Source organism: Stegostoma tigrinum, chromosome 12 (genome assembly GCF_030684315.1).
Source record: "Stegostoma tigrinum isolate sSteTig4 chromosome 12, sSteTig4.hap1, whole genome shotgun sequence".
NCBI classification, from domain to species: Eukaryota; Metazoa; Chordata; class Chondrichthyes; order Orectolobiformes; family Stegostomatidae; genus Stegostoma; species Stegostoma tigrinum.
The window spans coordinates 9,384,019-9,401,070 of record NC_081365.1 but is presented as its reverse complement, the minus strand read 5'-3'; the positions used below and the strand labels follow the sequence as shown (position 1 = coordinate 9,401,070).

The 17,052-nt window shown below is 41.9% G+C and overlaps 1 protein-coding gene across 1 annotated transcript in view; it reads left to right on the top strand.

Moving 5' to 3' along the window:
* The window catches only part of tmprss15 (transmembrane serine protease 15), a 103,182-nt gene that overhangs the window by 57,703 nt on the left and 28,427 nt on the right, over positions 1–17,052 (top strand). Inside the window, exons 14-17 of the mRNA XM_048540111.2 lie at positions 378–522; positions 4,025–4,114; positions 11,877–12,002; positions 15,123–15,263. Coding sequence (XP_048396068.1) covers positions 378–522; positions 4,025–4,114; positions 11,877–12,002; positions 15,123–15,263 — 502 coding nt within the window. The remainder of the gene's footprint in view (positions 1–377; positions 523–4,024; positions 4,115–11,876; positions 12,003–15,122; positions 15,264–17,052) is intronic.

Genomic DNA, 17,052 nt, shown 5'->3' with positions numbered 1-17,052 from the left:
GTTCACTACTGGTGTATACTCCTGACATTGATGAAATCATCATGGACATGTGCCAAGCCACGGTGGGAAGCTTGCCTCATATGGTGAGAAATGGGAGATCAGAAGGTTGGTTAGGCTGAAGATGAACTCCATGCATTATCCCCTCCAAACGGATGGTCTGTCTGACATATACCCTATGACCCCATAATTAGGTGTAGGAAGGTCTAAAACTGGAGAATCGGAAAACTCAGAGTAAGAAACCGTTCACCCCAAAAAAAATCCAATTACATCAAAGTAAGATTTGTTTTAGCAAACCTTCTGTTGGAAGCAGCTGGAGGAAGTGTCCATGTTTAGTTATGTTCCATGTGTTTCTGTATATTCGCTTACTCATTACTCAGGTTGTCTTTGAGGCTATTAAGGACATCAGACAACTCTCTGAAATCGCTTTGGATGATATATCACTTACAAATGGCATCTGTAAAGACAGTGGATATCCAGAGCCAACAGCTGAACCAAAACCCACAACTCCAATTCCTGGACCAAGTGAGTAAGAAGAAAACTCAGAGGTATACATGTATATAAGTAGATAGATACATAGACAGACAGAGATAAATCAACTGACAGACCGCTAAGCCAACAATGAGATCAAAAATTCCATCCCCGACATAGACAATGGGATTTGTAAATATCTTGGATCAGACCGGACACCTGAGGGAAAGATCATAGAATCTCTACAGTGCAGAAGTAAGACATTTGGCCAATCAAGTCTGCAACAACCCTTCGAAGAGCATCTCACCCAGTCGCAGTGCCCACCCCGCATTTACCATGACTGACCCACCTAGCTTGCAAATACCTGAACACCTGTGGAGCATGCACATTCTCCCTGTGTCTGCGTGGGTTTGCTCCAGTTTCCTCCCACAGTCCAAAGATGTGCAGGCTAGGTGGATTGGCCATGCTACATTGCCCGTAGTGTTCAGGGATGTGTAGATTAGATGGGTTATAGGGGGATGGGTCTGGGTGGGATTCTCCAAGGGTCAGTGTGGACTTGTTTGCCTGAAGGGCCTGTTTACACACTGTAGGGATTCTAAGGTATCTATGATTCTATGCTATAGCACAGGACAAGTTAGCATGGCTTCAATCCACCTAACCTGCACGTCGTTGGACTGTGGGAGGAAACTGAAGCACCTGTAGGAAATCCACTGGGAGAATGTGCAAACTCCACACGGGCAGTCACCTGAGGCTGGAATTCAACCCAGGTCCCTGGTGGCGCTGTGAGGCTAACTACTGTGACCCATGCTGCCCAAAATGCCTGCTGCTGTTGGACCAACCAACCCTGGAAAAGATTCAGTGGCTGGCGTGGAGAAAGACTATTTAAAAGATCTACTTTAGTGCTGTGAGATTTTAGTTGCGCAGTTACCATGTGCAGTTATAATTAAGAAAAGGCAGACCCTCTATCCCTCACCCCTCATATGTCCTCACTCTGCCGCCTTGTCCTCCTCGTGCCCGTACTCACCTTACTTCCTCAGCCTTACTTCCATTCACATGATGGCCCCCTCATGCTCTTCATTCCAGGACATGCCCTTCCAGTCAACCTTCATGCTCCACTCAACAACCCTTCCTGGTGTCTTATGAACCCCTATGCCGGGCTTCGTTAGTTCATGTTCAGCCTCATTTTGTTTCGGAATAAAAGCAATGAATGCTACAGTGACAATAGGACGTGGAAAAAAAAGTTTGTTTTTAATTTCTTTTCATTGATAATTTTGTACATCCTTCAAATTAGCTCATTGTCACTGCAGCCCATTGAAAGTGTCAATCCCACAAATATTTTATCCATCAATAGCTGAAACTGTAAGCACTTGATACCTCTTAATCTTGTGGAAATAAACATTGTGCAATTGGCAGCAGAGATGAACAGACAACTATCAATGAAACAAGGGCTCAGTCATTTTAACAGGGAAATGGATGCAAGTAATAAGGCTTGGCTAAGAATAGCAGAAACATTCTGTTTTATAACGCTAGCCAGACTACACGATAATAATGGAGGACTAGAAGTTTCCTATTCCTGCAACTGAGCCAACATATTCAGGTGTGCCAAGTGCAGGTTCATGAACTGAACTACCAGCTCCCTTAAAAGACCCAGATTGGCTTTGTAAACCTGGGGAATGGGATTAAAAATCGTGGAATTCAAAACCTTCCACCATTTTCGAATTTAAACCTGACATGACAAAAGTCTAGACCAGAGCGAAAGATATTTACAAAGGAACAAGTCCTTTTTGTTAACAAAATAACCATAAGACTTCACTCAAACCAGCAATTTATCCAAAAGGATCAAATTATTCCCAATCTGTGATAAATTAACAAATTTTAACCAGGTTCATTGCTAGCTGCAATTGCCCACAATTTGCTGCTGAGCTCAGGGCCAGGAGACAATTTATACTGGGTTCCCTGAGTACAGTCTGATTTTGTCTGAGATAAAAATATTGGTCATTAGATTATTTGTTTTTGCTCACAGTATGATCATTATTATTAATGTTTCATGGATTCCGTTTGAACTGTATTATTCCTCAGACTTTTACCACAATGCAATCAGTAACAGCAATCCACATGCAGCAATGATATATTTGCCACTTAATTGAGCTTTTGGGTAGTGTTAGCTGAGGAGAGTGTCGGACTGGATACCAACGGCACTGGTCAATAACTTGTCCTCTCGTAGGTTGAATCAAGGAATACTTACTGCTCATCAAAACAGGCAAACCGTATCTCAGTTTGAGGCTACATTAGAAGGCCAACCATCCTCAAACATATGATACTCAAGACCAGATTGAAGTGGAATCACAGTTTAGATACTCAGGCCCTGGAGTGAACCTCAAATTTACAATCTACTGGCTCAAAAATAGCATGCATATCAACTGAGTTATAGTCATATCCAGGTTAAGTGCAGTCCCTGCCCCCCAAACATGAAAACAACATGGCAATATTGATGGCTCCCAGCTGAAGCCACTCCCTGAATGAAGACTGCACTTCAACTTAAGCTAATGAACTAAAGCATATTGTGAAATATTCTAACAGGTTGCTATATAAATGCACATTCCTGCTCTGCGTGAGGTGGTGGCTGACAGGCAGCAATCCTAACCCTTGGAGCCAGATACCCAGTGAGAGTCAATACCTTCAGAACGAGCTGGGACAGAACTGGATTGACTGAGTTGCCTGGTAACAATCTAACAAATTGGTTAGACATGACTTGCATCTGACAAAGCCGTGGTGACTATCCCTAATTAGAACATAGAACATAGAACATAGAACATAGAACATAGAACAGTACAGCACAGAACAGGCCCTTCAGCCCACAATGTTGTGCCGACCATTGATCCTCATGTAAGCACCCTCAAATTTCTGTGACCATATGCATGTCCAGCAGTCTCTTAAATGACCCCAATGACCTTGCTTCCACAACTGCTGCTGGCCCATGTTTTTTCAAATGAGAGTTAATTCGCATCTTCAGAACTTTTTTAGAATAGTTTCCCTACCACAGTAAGTGAGACTCACTGCTCTGTAATTTCCTCTACCATTGGTCTTAACGAGTAGAACCACATTAGCTAACCTCCAGTCCTCTGGCACTTCGTCCTGTGGCCGGAGAGGAATTAATGGCTTCAGAGATAGCAGGAACTGCAGATGCTGGAGAATCCGAGATAACAAGGTGTAGAGCTGGACGAACACAGCAGGACAAGCAGCATCAGAGGAGCAGGAAAGCTGACGTTTCAGGCCTAGACACTTCTTCAGAAATTACCCATTTCTGAAGAAGCATCTAGGCCCGAAACGTCAGCCTTTCTTGCTCCTCTGATGCTGCTTGGCTTGCAGTGTTCGTCCAGCTCTACACCTGTGTTATTTCAGGAATTAATGGTAACGATGTTAGAGCAGACTCGATGGATCCAAAGGCCTTTTCTGCACTGTATGACTCTACAAATCTGTAGTGAAAGCCAGAGATGAGAGAGCTGCACTGTGATACCGTATTCTATGCATTATTGAAAATATCTTCTCTTTACAGCTGACTGTGGAGGACCTTTGGAACTAACTGAAACAAACACAACCTTCAGCTCAATGAATTACCCAAAAAACTACATGAATAATGCTTTTTGTGAGTCAGTTTCCTTTAGTAATATTTGAATTTGAATTTTCTTCTCAGTCCTAGTGATTTGAGAATAGATGTTCCTTTAAATGGAGTTAATGTTTTCTTTTATTCTGCCTGCTCTCTTTTCCCTTCGTTGTTCTCATCATTTCCCTCCTGCTCAGACATTTGCTCTCTGCTCATTCTCAATCTAGCCATGTAGGAGGAGAATGGATAAGATTCTGATTGGAAGAGAACCCTCCTCCCACAACTTGATGACCCCTCCCTGCACAAAACACCTCCCTGAGGATCCCACCAACCCCCAATTTACAAAGAATCATTATCAGCAGATTTGCCAAGAGATAGGTTTGAACTTTCTCCATTTCCAGAATGTGGAGGTGCCGGTGTTGGACTGGGGTGGACAAGGTCAGAAATCCCACAACACCAGGTTATAGTCCAACAGGTTCATTTGAAAACACAAGTTTTCAGAGCTTCAGTACTTCTTCAGATGCTAGTGAGAGAGGTAGTATCAGGCACAGAATTTATAAGTAAAAGATCAAAGATTTATACCATTGATGAGGGTGTGGCAAGCAAATCTAAGATGCTCTTAAATCTTTAATCAGTTAGGTTTCAATTGATTAATATGTGTATGTAAATCCCCAAATTCCCTTGAAGTAATGGCCTTGAGAAACTAAACGTTTCATCAGTGTAAAGAAGAGGTGACATTTTTGTTTATGTGTGTGTGTGCGTGCGTGTGTGCGTGCATGTGTGTGTGTGCGTGTGTGTGAGACTACGTGTATGAGTGAGTATGTGTGAATGCTTGCATGTGTGAGAGCGTATAGTGTATCTGCTGATCTGTTGTCGGAGCGAAACCATGCAGACACTACACACACACTCTCTCTATCACGCATGCACACTCTTTCCCATCCGCCCCACGAGCACGCGCGCACGCGCACACACACACACACACACACACACACACACACACACACACAGACACACACACACACACACACACACGCGCTTGCGGTAAATTTGTAATCAGAGATAATGGGAAGTGCAGATGCTGGAGAATCCGAGATAACAAAGTGTGGAGCTGGATGAACACAGCAGGCCAAGCAGCATCTTAGTACTCCTGAGATGCTGCTTGGCCTGCTGTGTTCATCCAGCTCCACACTTTGTTATCTGGGGTAAATTTGTATTTGCAGATAGATTTTATTTTGTTCAAAAAGCACACAATTTATAGTCAGTCAATGTGGTGTTTTATAAATTCCTACTTTAGAAATAAAACCAATCTCACGCCAAACTAAAACACAAACAGATTCTAAACAAAGTCTCACACCTAACACATATTGTCTGACCTAAAATGTCACCTCTTCTTTCCACTGAGAAAACCTTTATTTCCATCAGGACAATGATTTCAAAGGAATTCAGTGATTTACATACATCTATTAATCAATTAAAACATTCTAAATTATTAAAGATTTAACAGCATCTTAGATTTGTTTAGTACTTCCTTTGATCTTTTAGTTATAAATTCTGTGTCAGATACTATCTCTCACTAACACCTGAAGAAGACTGAGGCCCCAAAAGCTGGTGTATTCAAATAAACTTGTTGGGCTATAATTTGTGCCATGTAATTTCCGACTTTGTCCATTTTCGGAAAGCCTAGGTAAGAGAGAGGATACTGAATTCCTTACTCATATCAGGAGAGGATAAAGAATCCCTCTTCAATACAGACAGTGTTTGAATTGAAACATAATGATATGAAATGTCCTTCTTAGCCTGCTGCAATTATGTGAGTTGCACATAGTTTGAGTATTTCACTTCAATAAAGACTTTGTGTTGAGCACACTGCTGCACTGTGCACACAAAGCATGGTATCAGAAGACACACAGTGATGAGTGTTGCAATGCTGCAGGAAAAATGCAGCTACAGATGGAGAGACGCAAGTATGTGCAAAGCTGTGAGCTGCAATTAAACAAAAATGAAGAACAAAGAATGAAGCTAAAACACAGGTTAAAAGTAAATGATTGCAGTCTTTCCCAACCCAGCTCTTGTTCAAGTGACAAAAGATATGAAATACACCTGGACTCATTTTTCTGCCCGGTGACAGAATATAAAATAGCAACAGAATTAATGGAGCAAGCCAAGGGCAAGTCGTTACATGTGTGCCCCTGTTGGCATGAGACTGTTTCAAAGTATATTCTAGAAAAAATACTGAGAAATTTTAAAAGTTTTGAACGCACTGTTTGAACCCCAAGTGAACGCAATTATGAATAGCTATATGTCAAAAATAGGTACCAAGGAAATAAAATATTAATCAATATGTAATGTCATTAACTCAGCACCCAGAAAACTGATTTTTCGCACTTAAAAGATGATCTAAGGAAGGACAGGTTTGTATAAAGGATGCAGCAGTAAGAGCATACCTGTTTTGAGAGAGGAAGGTTATACTCAGGAGAATAATTGACACAAGCAGATGTGTTGATGTTGCATAGATCAATGTCAGGACCAATGAGGTCTTGCACAGTGCTGGCAGATCCTTTAGGTCTGAAGAGAGAACGATCACTGACAAGATACAAATACTGAGGAAGGCATTTTTACCAAAGCAGGGCAAGCATGCCCAGCTTGGGGAAAGTAACGTTCTCACTGCAAAAAGCTGAATCATTTTGGATACAAGTTTTTGGCCCAAAGGAAACAAAAAGTAAAGCGAGCCCAAATGACCAATGGAAAGATTTTGACTGAAGATTCTGACAAATCACGCTAAACCGGATGACCGGTCACTTCACTCAAGGCAATAAGTGGGGCACGTTTGTTGGCTTCTTATGCGAGGACTGCAGGAGGAGAACATCAGGTCAACCCGAAATCTCCCGTAGATACTGGAGCGTCATTCAACAACATGACCTTCACTGATCCGTGCACAATGGCTCCACATGGTAGTCCAGAATGAAACACTTAAAAGTAAAGTTCGAACTGTTTGATAGCATCATACTCACGCTGAGCTTCCAGAGTACTTTGTGAATCTATTGCAAACATATGAGCGAGGATTTACAAACAAGAATCATAAATCAAAACCAAATGCCAGTCATCTCAGCCGAGTTAACCAATATTATTTTTCTAGCACTGTGCTGTTCCTGGACTGAACATGTGAGATTCTTTATTCATTTAGATAAATGTGAGGTGCTGCATTTTGGAAAGGCAAATCAGGGCAGGACTATACACTTGACAGAACTGGGGAATGTTGCTGAACAAAGAAATCTTGCGGTGCAGGTTCACAGTTCCTTGAAAGTGGAGTCACAGGTAAACAGGTAGAGAAGAAGGTGTTTGATGCTTGCCTTTATTGGTCACTGCATGGAATATTGGAGTTGGGATGTCATGTTGCAGGTGTACAAGACATTGGTTAGGCCACTTTTGGAATACTGCATGCAATCTGCTCTCCCTGCAATCAGACGCATAATTCAGAAAAGATTCCCATGGATGTTGCCAGGGTGAAGAATTTGAGTTGTAGGAAGAGGCTGAATAGGCTGGTGCTATTTTCCCTGGACCATCGGAGACTGAGGGGCGACCATACAGTGGTTTATACAACCATAAGGGGCACAGATAGGGTAAGTAGCCAAGGTCTTTTCCCAGGGTAGGGGAGTTTAAAAGTAAAGTGTATTATCTTAAAGTGTCGGGGGAAATATTTGAAAGGCATCTAAGGGGCAACTTTTTCATGCAGAGGGCGGTGAGTGTATGAAACAAACTGCCAGAGGAAGTGGTGGAGGCTGGAACAATTGCAACATTTAAAAGGTATCTGGATGGGTACATGTCTAGGAAATCTTCAGAGGGATATGGGTCAAATGATGGCAAATGGGACTAGATGGATTTAGGATACCTGGTCAACATAGATGAGTTGGACCAAAGGGCCTGTTTCCATGCTGTAGAGCTCTATGACTGTACTGTATTTAATCATTTCTGGGATGTGGGTGTGACTGATATTTGTTGACCATCTGAGGGAATTAAAGAGCAGGATTTAGGGAAAGAGAAGTGTGGAATGGCCCCTGGGTTCGAATCCAACCATGCTAAATTTTGATTTCAATAATAATCGGGAATTAAAAATCTTATAATGACCATGAATTCATTGCCGATTGTCTGAAAAAGTCGTCTGGTTCACTAATGTCCTATCGGGAAGGAAATCGCCATTCTTACCTGGTCTAGCCTACATGTGACCCCAGACCCACAGCAATGAGATTGATTTTAACTCCCCTCTGGGCAATCAGGGGTGGGCGATAAGTGCTGGTCCAGCCAATGATGCCCACATCCCATGAAAGAATGAATAAAACAAAATGTACAACTGCATACCCAGGCTTGAGATTCGCAATATCCACTTCTGCTTCAGAGCTCACAATGCTGAAAATTCAGTTTGCTACCCTGATTGGGGTCCTGACACCCATTTTGGGAAGTCCTCCTCTTAGAGTGTTGATGAGCTCTCTTTTTGACCTACTGTAGTTTTTGAGGGTGTGGATAGACCCACAGTGCTGTTAGGGAGGTATTTCTAGGATATTTCCTCAGTGACAGTACAAGAACAATATAGTTCCAAATGATGATGGTGTATGGATTGGAGGGGATCTTGTAGGTAATGGAGCACCAGATCATTTGATGCCCTAGTTTCTTTAGGTGGTAGAGATCACTCTGTTGAAAATTGTTGTCGAAAGTAAATTGCTGCTAGTGCAATCTACCTGAGTACCTGCTTCTTCTACTGTGCATCAGTCATGAAGGAAGTCAATATTTCAAGTTGTGGATGGCATGCCAAATAACCAAGCTGCTTTGACTGAATGGCGATAATAAAGTGTGAGGCTGGATGAACACAGCAGGCCAAGCAGCATCTCAGGAGCACAAAAACTGACGTCAGTTTCTGATGAAGGGTCTAGGCCTGAAACGTCAGCTTTTGTGCTCCTGAGATGCTGCTTGGCCTGCTGTGTTCATCCAGCTTCACACTTTATTATCTTGAATTCTCCAGCATCTGCAGTTCCCATTATCACTTGTCCTGAATGGCATTGAGCTCCATGAGTATTGTTCACATTGAACTCATCCAGGTAAATGAAGTATCTGCAGAGTCATGAAATGGTGCCAAACATTGTGCAGTCATCAGCAAACATCCACTTAGATCATAGATCATAGAAAAGTACAGCACAGTACAGGCCCTTCGGCCCACGATGTTGTGACGTGGAATAATCCAAATCCAAAGATAAAATAACCTAACCTACATTCCCCTCAATTCACTGCTGTCCATGTGCATGTCCAGCAGTCGCTTAAATGTCACTAATGACTCTGCTTCCATGACTACCACTGGCAAACTATTCCATGCGCTCACAACTCTCTGGGTGAAGAACCTCCCTCTGACGTCTCCTCTATACCTTCCTCCCAACACCTTAAAACTATGACCCCTCGTGGCAGTCAATCCTGCCCTGGGGAAAAGTCTCTGGCTATCGACTCTATCCACGCCTCTCATTACCTTGTACACCTTGATTCTGACATAATGATGGAGCGAAGGTGATTGTTGAAACAGCTGAAGATGGTTGGACCTTTAGCAATGTCCTAGGACTGAGACCATTGCCAAGCACCACAACAATCTTCCTTTGTGCTCAGTAAGACTCCAGCTTTCCCCGATTTGTAATGATTCCAGTTTTGCTAGAGCAAAAGATTCTACTGGTTCAAATATAGCCTTACTGCTACAGTATAACCTCACCTCTGGTTTCCATCTCCTTTATCAAAACAACGATGGGAATCGGGAAACAAGTTAGTGATGAGTCAATGCTTCTTGATAGCACAGCCGATGACACAATCTAGCACTTTACTGATGATCAAGATTAGACTGATGATTTGTCTTGCTTTTGTTTGTGGTGGCAAACACCTAGACAATTCTACGCTTTGTTGTATAGATGACAGTGTTGTAGCTATACTGGGACAGTTTTATTTGGTATACAGCTAGTTCTTGAGCATAATATTCAGGATTATTGCCAGAGTGTTTTCAGGGCCCATAGATGTTGCAGTATCCCCAGCCTTTAGACATTTCTTGATATCACATGGAGTGAATCAAATTGGCTAAAGACTGGCAACTGTGCTGCTGGGACTCAGAAGAAGGCTGAGATGGATCACGCACACGTCACTTCTAGCTGAAGATTGAAGCAAATGCTTCAGCATTATCTTTTGTATTGATGTGCTGGGCTGATTTTGAAAGTAGTCTGATGCTGTAGCCTCACCAGCTGTACTCATCTTTTTATGCCTGTTGCTGCTCTTTCCGCACTCTTCATTGAACAGGGGTTGATACCCTGACTTGATGGTAATGGTGAAATGGGGGATATGCAGGGACGTGAGGTAAAAAATTGCAGTCTAATATAGTTCTGCTGTTGTTGGTGGCCCACAGCACTAGATGTTGGCCCAGTCTCGATTTGCTATTTTAAATCGAACGCATTCAGCATGGAATTACTGATGCACAATATGTTGCAGGATATCCTCAAAGTGAAGGTATGATTTCATCTCCACAAGGGATGTGAGGTGAACACCCCTACAATGCTAACATGCATCTGTGACAAATAGATTCGTGAGGATGTCGTCAAATAAGTTTAACTTTCTTGTTGGCTCCCTAACCCCTGCCTCAAATCTAGCATAGAGTTTATTTTCTTTCAGAACCCTCCAGCTTCATCAGTAGTGGTGCCACCAAACCACTCATGGTGATGGACATTGAAACCCCTCCACCCAAGTGCATTCTGCACCCCCGCCAGTATCAGTTCTTCTACTAGTTGATATTCAATATGAGGGAGAATACATTAATAAACTGAATGTGATGCACTCAGCAGGAAACATGATTCCCCATGTTTGACATGACCCACGAGACTTTGTAGGGCTCAGAGTCAATGTTAATGGCTCCCAGGGCAATTCCTTCCCAATTGTATACCACTGGCTGATGGAACAGGGCATACCCAGGACATTGGGAAAATGTTAGTGCAGTAATAATATTACTTGGAAAGTTGTACAGAAAGTTTCCCAAGTCAAGCAGCAATTAACAATGGACAACAAATGCTGGCCTGGCTAACAATGCGTCTCACGGAAGAATTAAACAAAAACAAATGATATTAAGGAGAGCTTTATAGAGTTGGCAGATCCCAGTTGTGATTTTCAGTGCTTTGTGCAATGGCAGGTTTTTTTTTATTTAATCACAGAATAATGGTATCACTAGCTAGGCCAATATTTATTGTCCATCTCTGAATGCCCAAACTTAAAAGTCAACGACATTGTTCTCGGTCTGGATTCACATATAGGCCAGACCAGATAAGGATGGCACTTTCTTTCTCTGAAGGACATGAGTGAACCGCAAGGGTTTTTCTGACTATCAGCTATGTATTCATGATCATCATCAGACCTTAATTCCAGATTTTTTTCAATTGAATTCAAATTCCACCATTTGCCGTAGCAGGATTAAAACACAAAACCCCGAACGTTATCTGGGTCTCTGGAATAACAATTGAGTGATAATATCACCAGGCCATTGCCTCCCACAGTCTGTCTATTTTTATTAGTTTTGGATATTTTTTCATTCAGTTGAGTGGAGCACTAGGTCATTTCAGAGGACCTTTAAAAGTCAGCCATATTGCTGGAGTCACTTATAGGCTAGACCAAGTAAGGACGATAGCTATACCAACAGATACACCAGATTGCTTCCGATGAGAAAGCAATCCCATTCCCACGATGACCTTCATCTTTCACAGGATCCTCCTCACTCATTAACACATTTTTTAAAAAATTTCAGGCACATGGTATTTAATCGCAGACAAGGGTAAAAATATACAACTCCATTTTGAAGACTTCAACTTGGAAAATATTTTTGATGTGTTGGAAGTCAGAGATGGGAGAGGAGAAGATTCTTTACTGATGGGTAAGAGTCACGGAATATAGCCTTCATTGGTTTACTAACCATTTTTAACTCATTACAGCTTATCTTGGTGCACTTCCACAACACATCTATCCTCTGGTGAGTGTGTATTTATGATTGAACATGCATAGTTTCCATTCTAACCTTGTAACAACTAAAGGTACAACAGACTATGCATTTCCAATTCCCTGAGGAGGTAGACAGCAAGTCTTTTTTTATTGCTAGCTAGTTCAGCATTACTATCCATCCCTAATTGCCCAGGGGGTAGTTAAGAGTCAGTCATATTGCTGTGAGTCTGGAGTCACATATAGGCCAGACCAGATAAAGATGGCAGATTTCCTTCCCTGAAACAAATTAGTGAACCAGAAGGCTTTTTTCTTAACAAAAGAATGGTTACATGTAACTTTACTCACAACAAGGCCCAGTAAACAGTCACATGTTCATGACTAGAAAACACCTTCATGGTCACCTGAATTTTTAATTCCAGATTTTTGTTATTGAATTCGAATTTCACCCTCAAACATGGTGGACCTTAAGTCCAAGTTAACTTGGATACTGGCCAACTAGTCCAATGACATAGACACTACACTACTGCCTTCCCATGCACCACTATGCCTTTTTAAACAGCTTCTGCCAAACCTCATACCCTCCAAACAACAAGTGCACAGGGGCCATATGCATTCCAGCACTGGTCCTTCACTGCAGCTCAGTCAGAATCCTGGTACTCACTCTTTCACTGCACCATGGGTTTACCTCCAACACACTGGTTGTCAAGGCTCGCCATTACTTCTCAAAGCCAACTCAGGTCAGACCAAAATTATCAATCCATGCATGAAATACATGTCAAGGAAGCTGAACTAAACCTTCAAGAACCAATGTGTTAACACTAGCAGAGGCATTGTGTTCGGTTCTGAGAATCACACTTCAGAAGACTGTCAAACCTTTGGAGAGGGTGCAGACATAAAAACTTAAAAAAGGAGCAGGAGAAGGGCCTTTCGGTCCTTTATGTCTGGTTCACCATTCAACATGATCATAACTGATCATCCAACTGAGTCCTATGTGTCTACTTTTTTCTCATACTTTTTGATCCTATTCGCATCAAGAAACATATCTACCACTTTCTTGCAAAATGTAATGTTTCAGCCTCAACTAATTCTGTAGCAAAATATTTCACAAGCTCACCACTTTCTGGATAAAAAAAAATTCTCCTTATTTCAATCCTAAATGGATATAAATTCTATGACTATGAACAGGAATGGTACAAGGAGTGTAATATTTTAGTCTTGGGGCTTGCAAGCAGGGGAAGTTGGGGACACTGCCTTAGATCAGAGAAGATTAACGGGAGGTTTAAGAACTGAGTTCAAAATTCTGTCCGAGATATTGTTTCCAGTGCTGGGATGGTTGATAACCAGAGGGCACAAATTTCAAGTACATAACACAAGAACCAAAGACTTTGTGAGGTTTTCTTTTTATGCAGTAACTAGTTGATGGACTGGAATGCACTGCCTGAAAGGGCGGTGTAAACAGGTTCAATAATAATTGTCAAAAGAATATTGAACAATGCTTGAAGGACTAGAATTTGCAGAGCTATAGAGAAAAAAAACCTACGGGAAGAGCCCATTTGACATTTCTACCTAAGAGCTGGCACAGACATGATGCGCTGAATAGCCCCTCTCTTCATGCTGTATCCTTCTAGGATTCTCTGATTCCAAGTAAAGACCAATATCCCTCAACATACCATGAAAACAGGGAAGCAAGAGCAAATTTGATGCATGAACCTGTACTGAAAACAACACATACTGGAGATCACAGCAGGTCAGGCAGCATTCATGCAGAGAGAACAAGCTAACGTTTTGAGTCAAGATGACTCTTCATCAGAGCTGACAAATCCTGCCAGCTATGTTTCTAAGGGCAGCATCGTGGCTCAGTGGTTAGCACTGCTGCCTCCCAGGACCAGGGGCCCGGGTTTGACTCCACTTCCCTGCCACCCCCACCACCTCCCTCGGGCAACTGTCTGTGTGGAGTTTGCACATTCTCCCTGTGTCTGCGTGGGTTTCCTCCAGGTGTTTTAGCTTCCTTCCACAGTCCAAAGATGTGCAGGCTAGGTCGATTGACCATGCTAAATTGCCCGTAGTGTTCAGGGATGTGTGGATTCAGTGGGTTATAAGGGGATGAGTCTGGGAGAGATACTGTAGGGGTTGGAGTGGATTTGTTGGGACAAAGGACCTTTTCCCACACTGTAGGAATTCTACAATGATGAAGTATGGAGAAGGCAGTATTTCTGCAATAGTGGGGAGGGTGGGGCGCTAGGGGAGAAAGGGCGTTGACATTTCAGTTCAAGCGGTCAGAATGTGAGAATGGCAGAACAATGGTGCATCCAACTGACAAACTGGGCGGAACAGCTAGAACTGGAGGAACACAGCAGGCTAGGCAGCATTGGATGTTTCGGGTCAGCACCCTTTTCAGAAAATTCGTCAACATTCCTGCTCCCCTGATACTGCCCGGCCTGATGTGTTCCCCCAGCTCCATACTGTGTTGTCCCCTCTGACTCCAGCATCTGCAATTCTTGCTCTCTCTGGAAAGAATAGACAGTCCCACTGAAGTGGAAGGATTAGGAGAGAGGATATGATGATAGAGAACTAGGGAACAAAACTTGGAAATCTGGTCATTGCTAAATATCCTACATTACACAAAAAAACAACACTTCTTAAGAAGCTTTATAGTGCTTTACTATTGCCTGGGCCTGTGAAATGAATTAGAAGAATGTAATTCTTTCTTTCTAGACTTTTTCAGAAGTTATTTGTCATAGAGATATTATTACACACCTCAGGAGCAGATGGATCTTGAACTCAGGTCCCTTGGCTCAGAGGCAGGAAAACCACCGTTGTATCACAAGAGCCTTCATTCCTTCCTGACTAAAGTTAATTGAAACATGAGAAATTTACACTCAACTCACAATATGGTTAAACATTCTGGCCACCTCTGTGTATAAAAATACCACAGGCAATTGACTATCCAGACAGCGAAAATGAATAATCGCGAAATGTAGGATAGTGTCGAAGAAATGCTTTGTGTTTTGTTCAGCCTAAAATGGGTGCTCAGTTTTCGCTTCTCCGGTTTCAGGTGTATATACAGGTCACCGTGTCTTGAATGATCTCTTCTCCACCAGAAGTGAAATGACAGTGTTCTTCACCTCGGACAAGAGCGTAACCAGAAGTGGATTCCAGGCGAATTTCACAACGGGATTTCACTTAGACCTGCCAGGTATGGCAGTCTCATTCTTACCCAGCCAAAACTTTACATATCAAAGCAGCTGAAATGTTAATTGGCATTCTATAAGAAGATTCAAGGCTTCATTCAGTCGTACAGCCATACAGCACGGAAATAGACCCTTCAATCAACTAGCCCACACCAAACATGTTCCCAAAATAAACTAGTCCAACTTTCCTGTGTTTGTCCCATATCCTTAAAACCTTTCCTAATTATGTACTTATCCAAATGTCTTTTAAACATTGTAACCATACCTGCATCTGTCACTTCCTCTGCAGTTGATTCCACAAACAAACCACCCTCTGTGTGAAAAAGTTGTTCCTCTGATACCTTTTAAATCTTTCTCCTCTCACCTTAAAAAAATGCCACCTAGTTTTGAGCTCCCCCATCCTAGGGAAGAAAAAAGCCCTTGCCTATTCACCTATCTAAATCCCTCACGATTTTATAAACCTCCTACGCTCCAGTGAAAAAAGGTCCCAACCTCTCCAGCCTCTTCCTTTAAGTCAAACCGTTGAGTCCCAGCAACATCCTGGTAAATCTTTTCTGAAACCTCTCCAGTTTAATAATATTGTTCCTATAGCAGCATGAACAGAACTATACACAGTACTCCACAAGAGGCCTCACCAACGTCCTGTACCTCAAGATGACATCCGATACTCAAAGATTTCAGCAATGAAGGCAAGCCTTCTTAACTACCCCGTCTACGTGTGATGGGAATTTCAAATTATTATGTGCCTGAATCCCCAGGTCTTTCTGATCTACAACAGATCTTATGACTCCATGCTAACAAACAAATGTGTACCTCTAAACCTCAGCATAAAATCTAGGACAGAGCTTCTTGTACAGGACTAAGGTGTACTGTATTATTAAATGTGCATTGTTTTGGATCAGAGTGCTTTTGAAGTGATTGGAGAGATTTCAAATTCCAATGCAAACGATCAAGTGTTCTATTAGAGATGTGTACATTTGCAATTGATCAACAGGAGCCTGAGAATGTAGCTGACAAGACACAAGTGGTGAAAGCGTGTTTCTCACTCTCAATCCCATGGGAACCATCAATGCGACCAAAACTTTCAAAACTTCAATTTAACTGTCTCTGTAAAACTGGTCACTACCCATTATGAGTTAAAATTGATACAGGGGCAGTGTCAATATACAATCCCTGTGAATTAAAGAGAAATGCATCCGCAGACATTGGAAACCATGAAGAAATCTATGAATGTAACATTCTCAGCATTTGTTATGGATCAGACCAGAATGTCTCAATATATTTTAAGAAGTGAGCAGCCCAGACCCTAACTTTTTCTTATTTTAAAGGTAGATGCAAAGTTTTGTGTTCCAGGTGCGATACAACTGGTCAAACTACTTGACGTTAGGCACAACATAATTTATTTAAACACGAGAGTTAAAATACACGCAAAAGAAAGAATAATTTAGAATAACAACTATTGGAAAACCTAACCGAATAATGGATACAGTAACTATTACTAATTAACTACTGAATATAGTAAAATCCAATTTTAAAAATTGGCAAAAAGGCAAATTCAGATGCAGATTCTCACATGCAGTTCTCCAATCCAGGAGGAAACAACATCAAGAAAAAAATTCAGAGAGAGTTGTGGCCAGGAGACATTTACTGAAACTTCCAACTCTTTTGAAATCCCACTGTCTCACTCTCTTCCCATAATCCTGCATTTTCCTCTGCTTCAAATGGTTATTCCACAATCCCATCATTATCCAATTTTCCTATTGACCAAATACTTTCGATAAGAAACTGGCATCA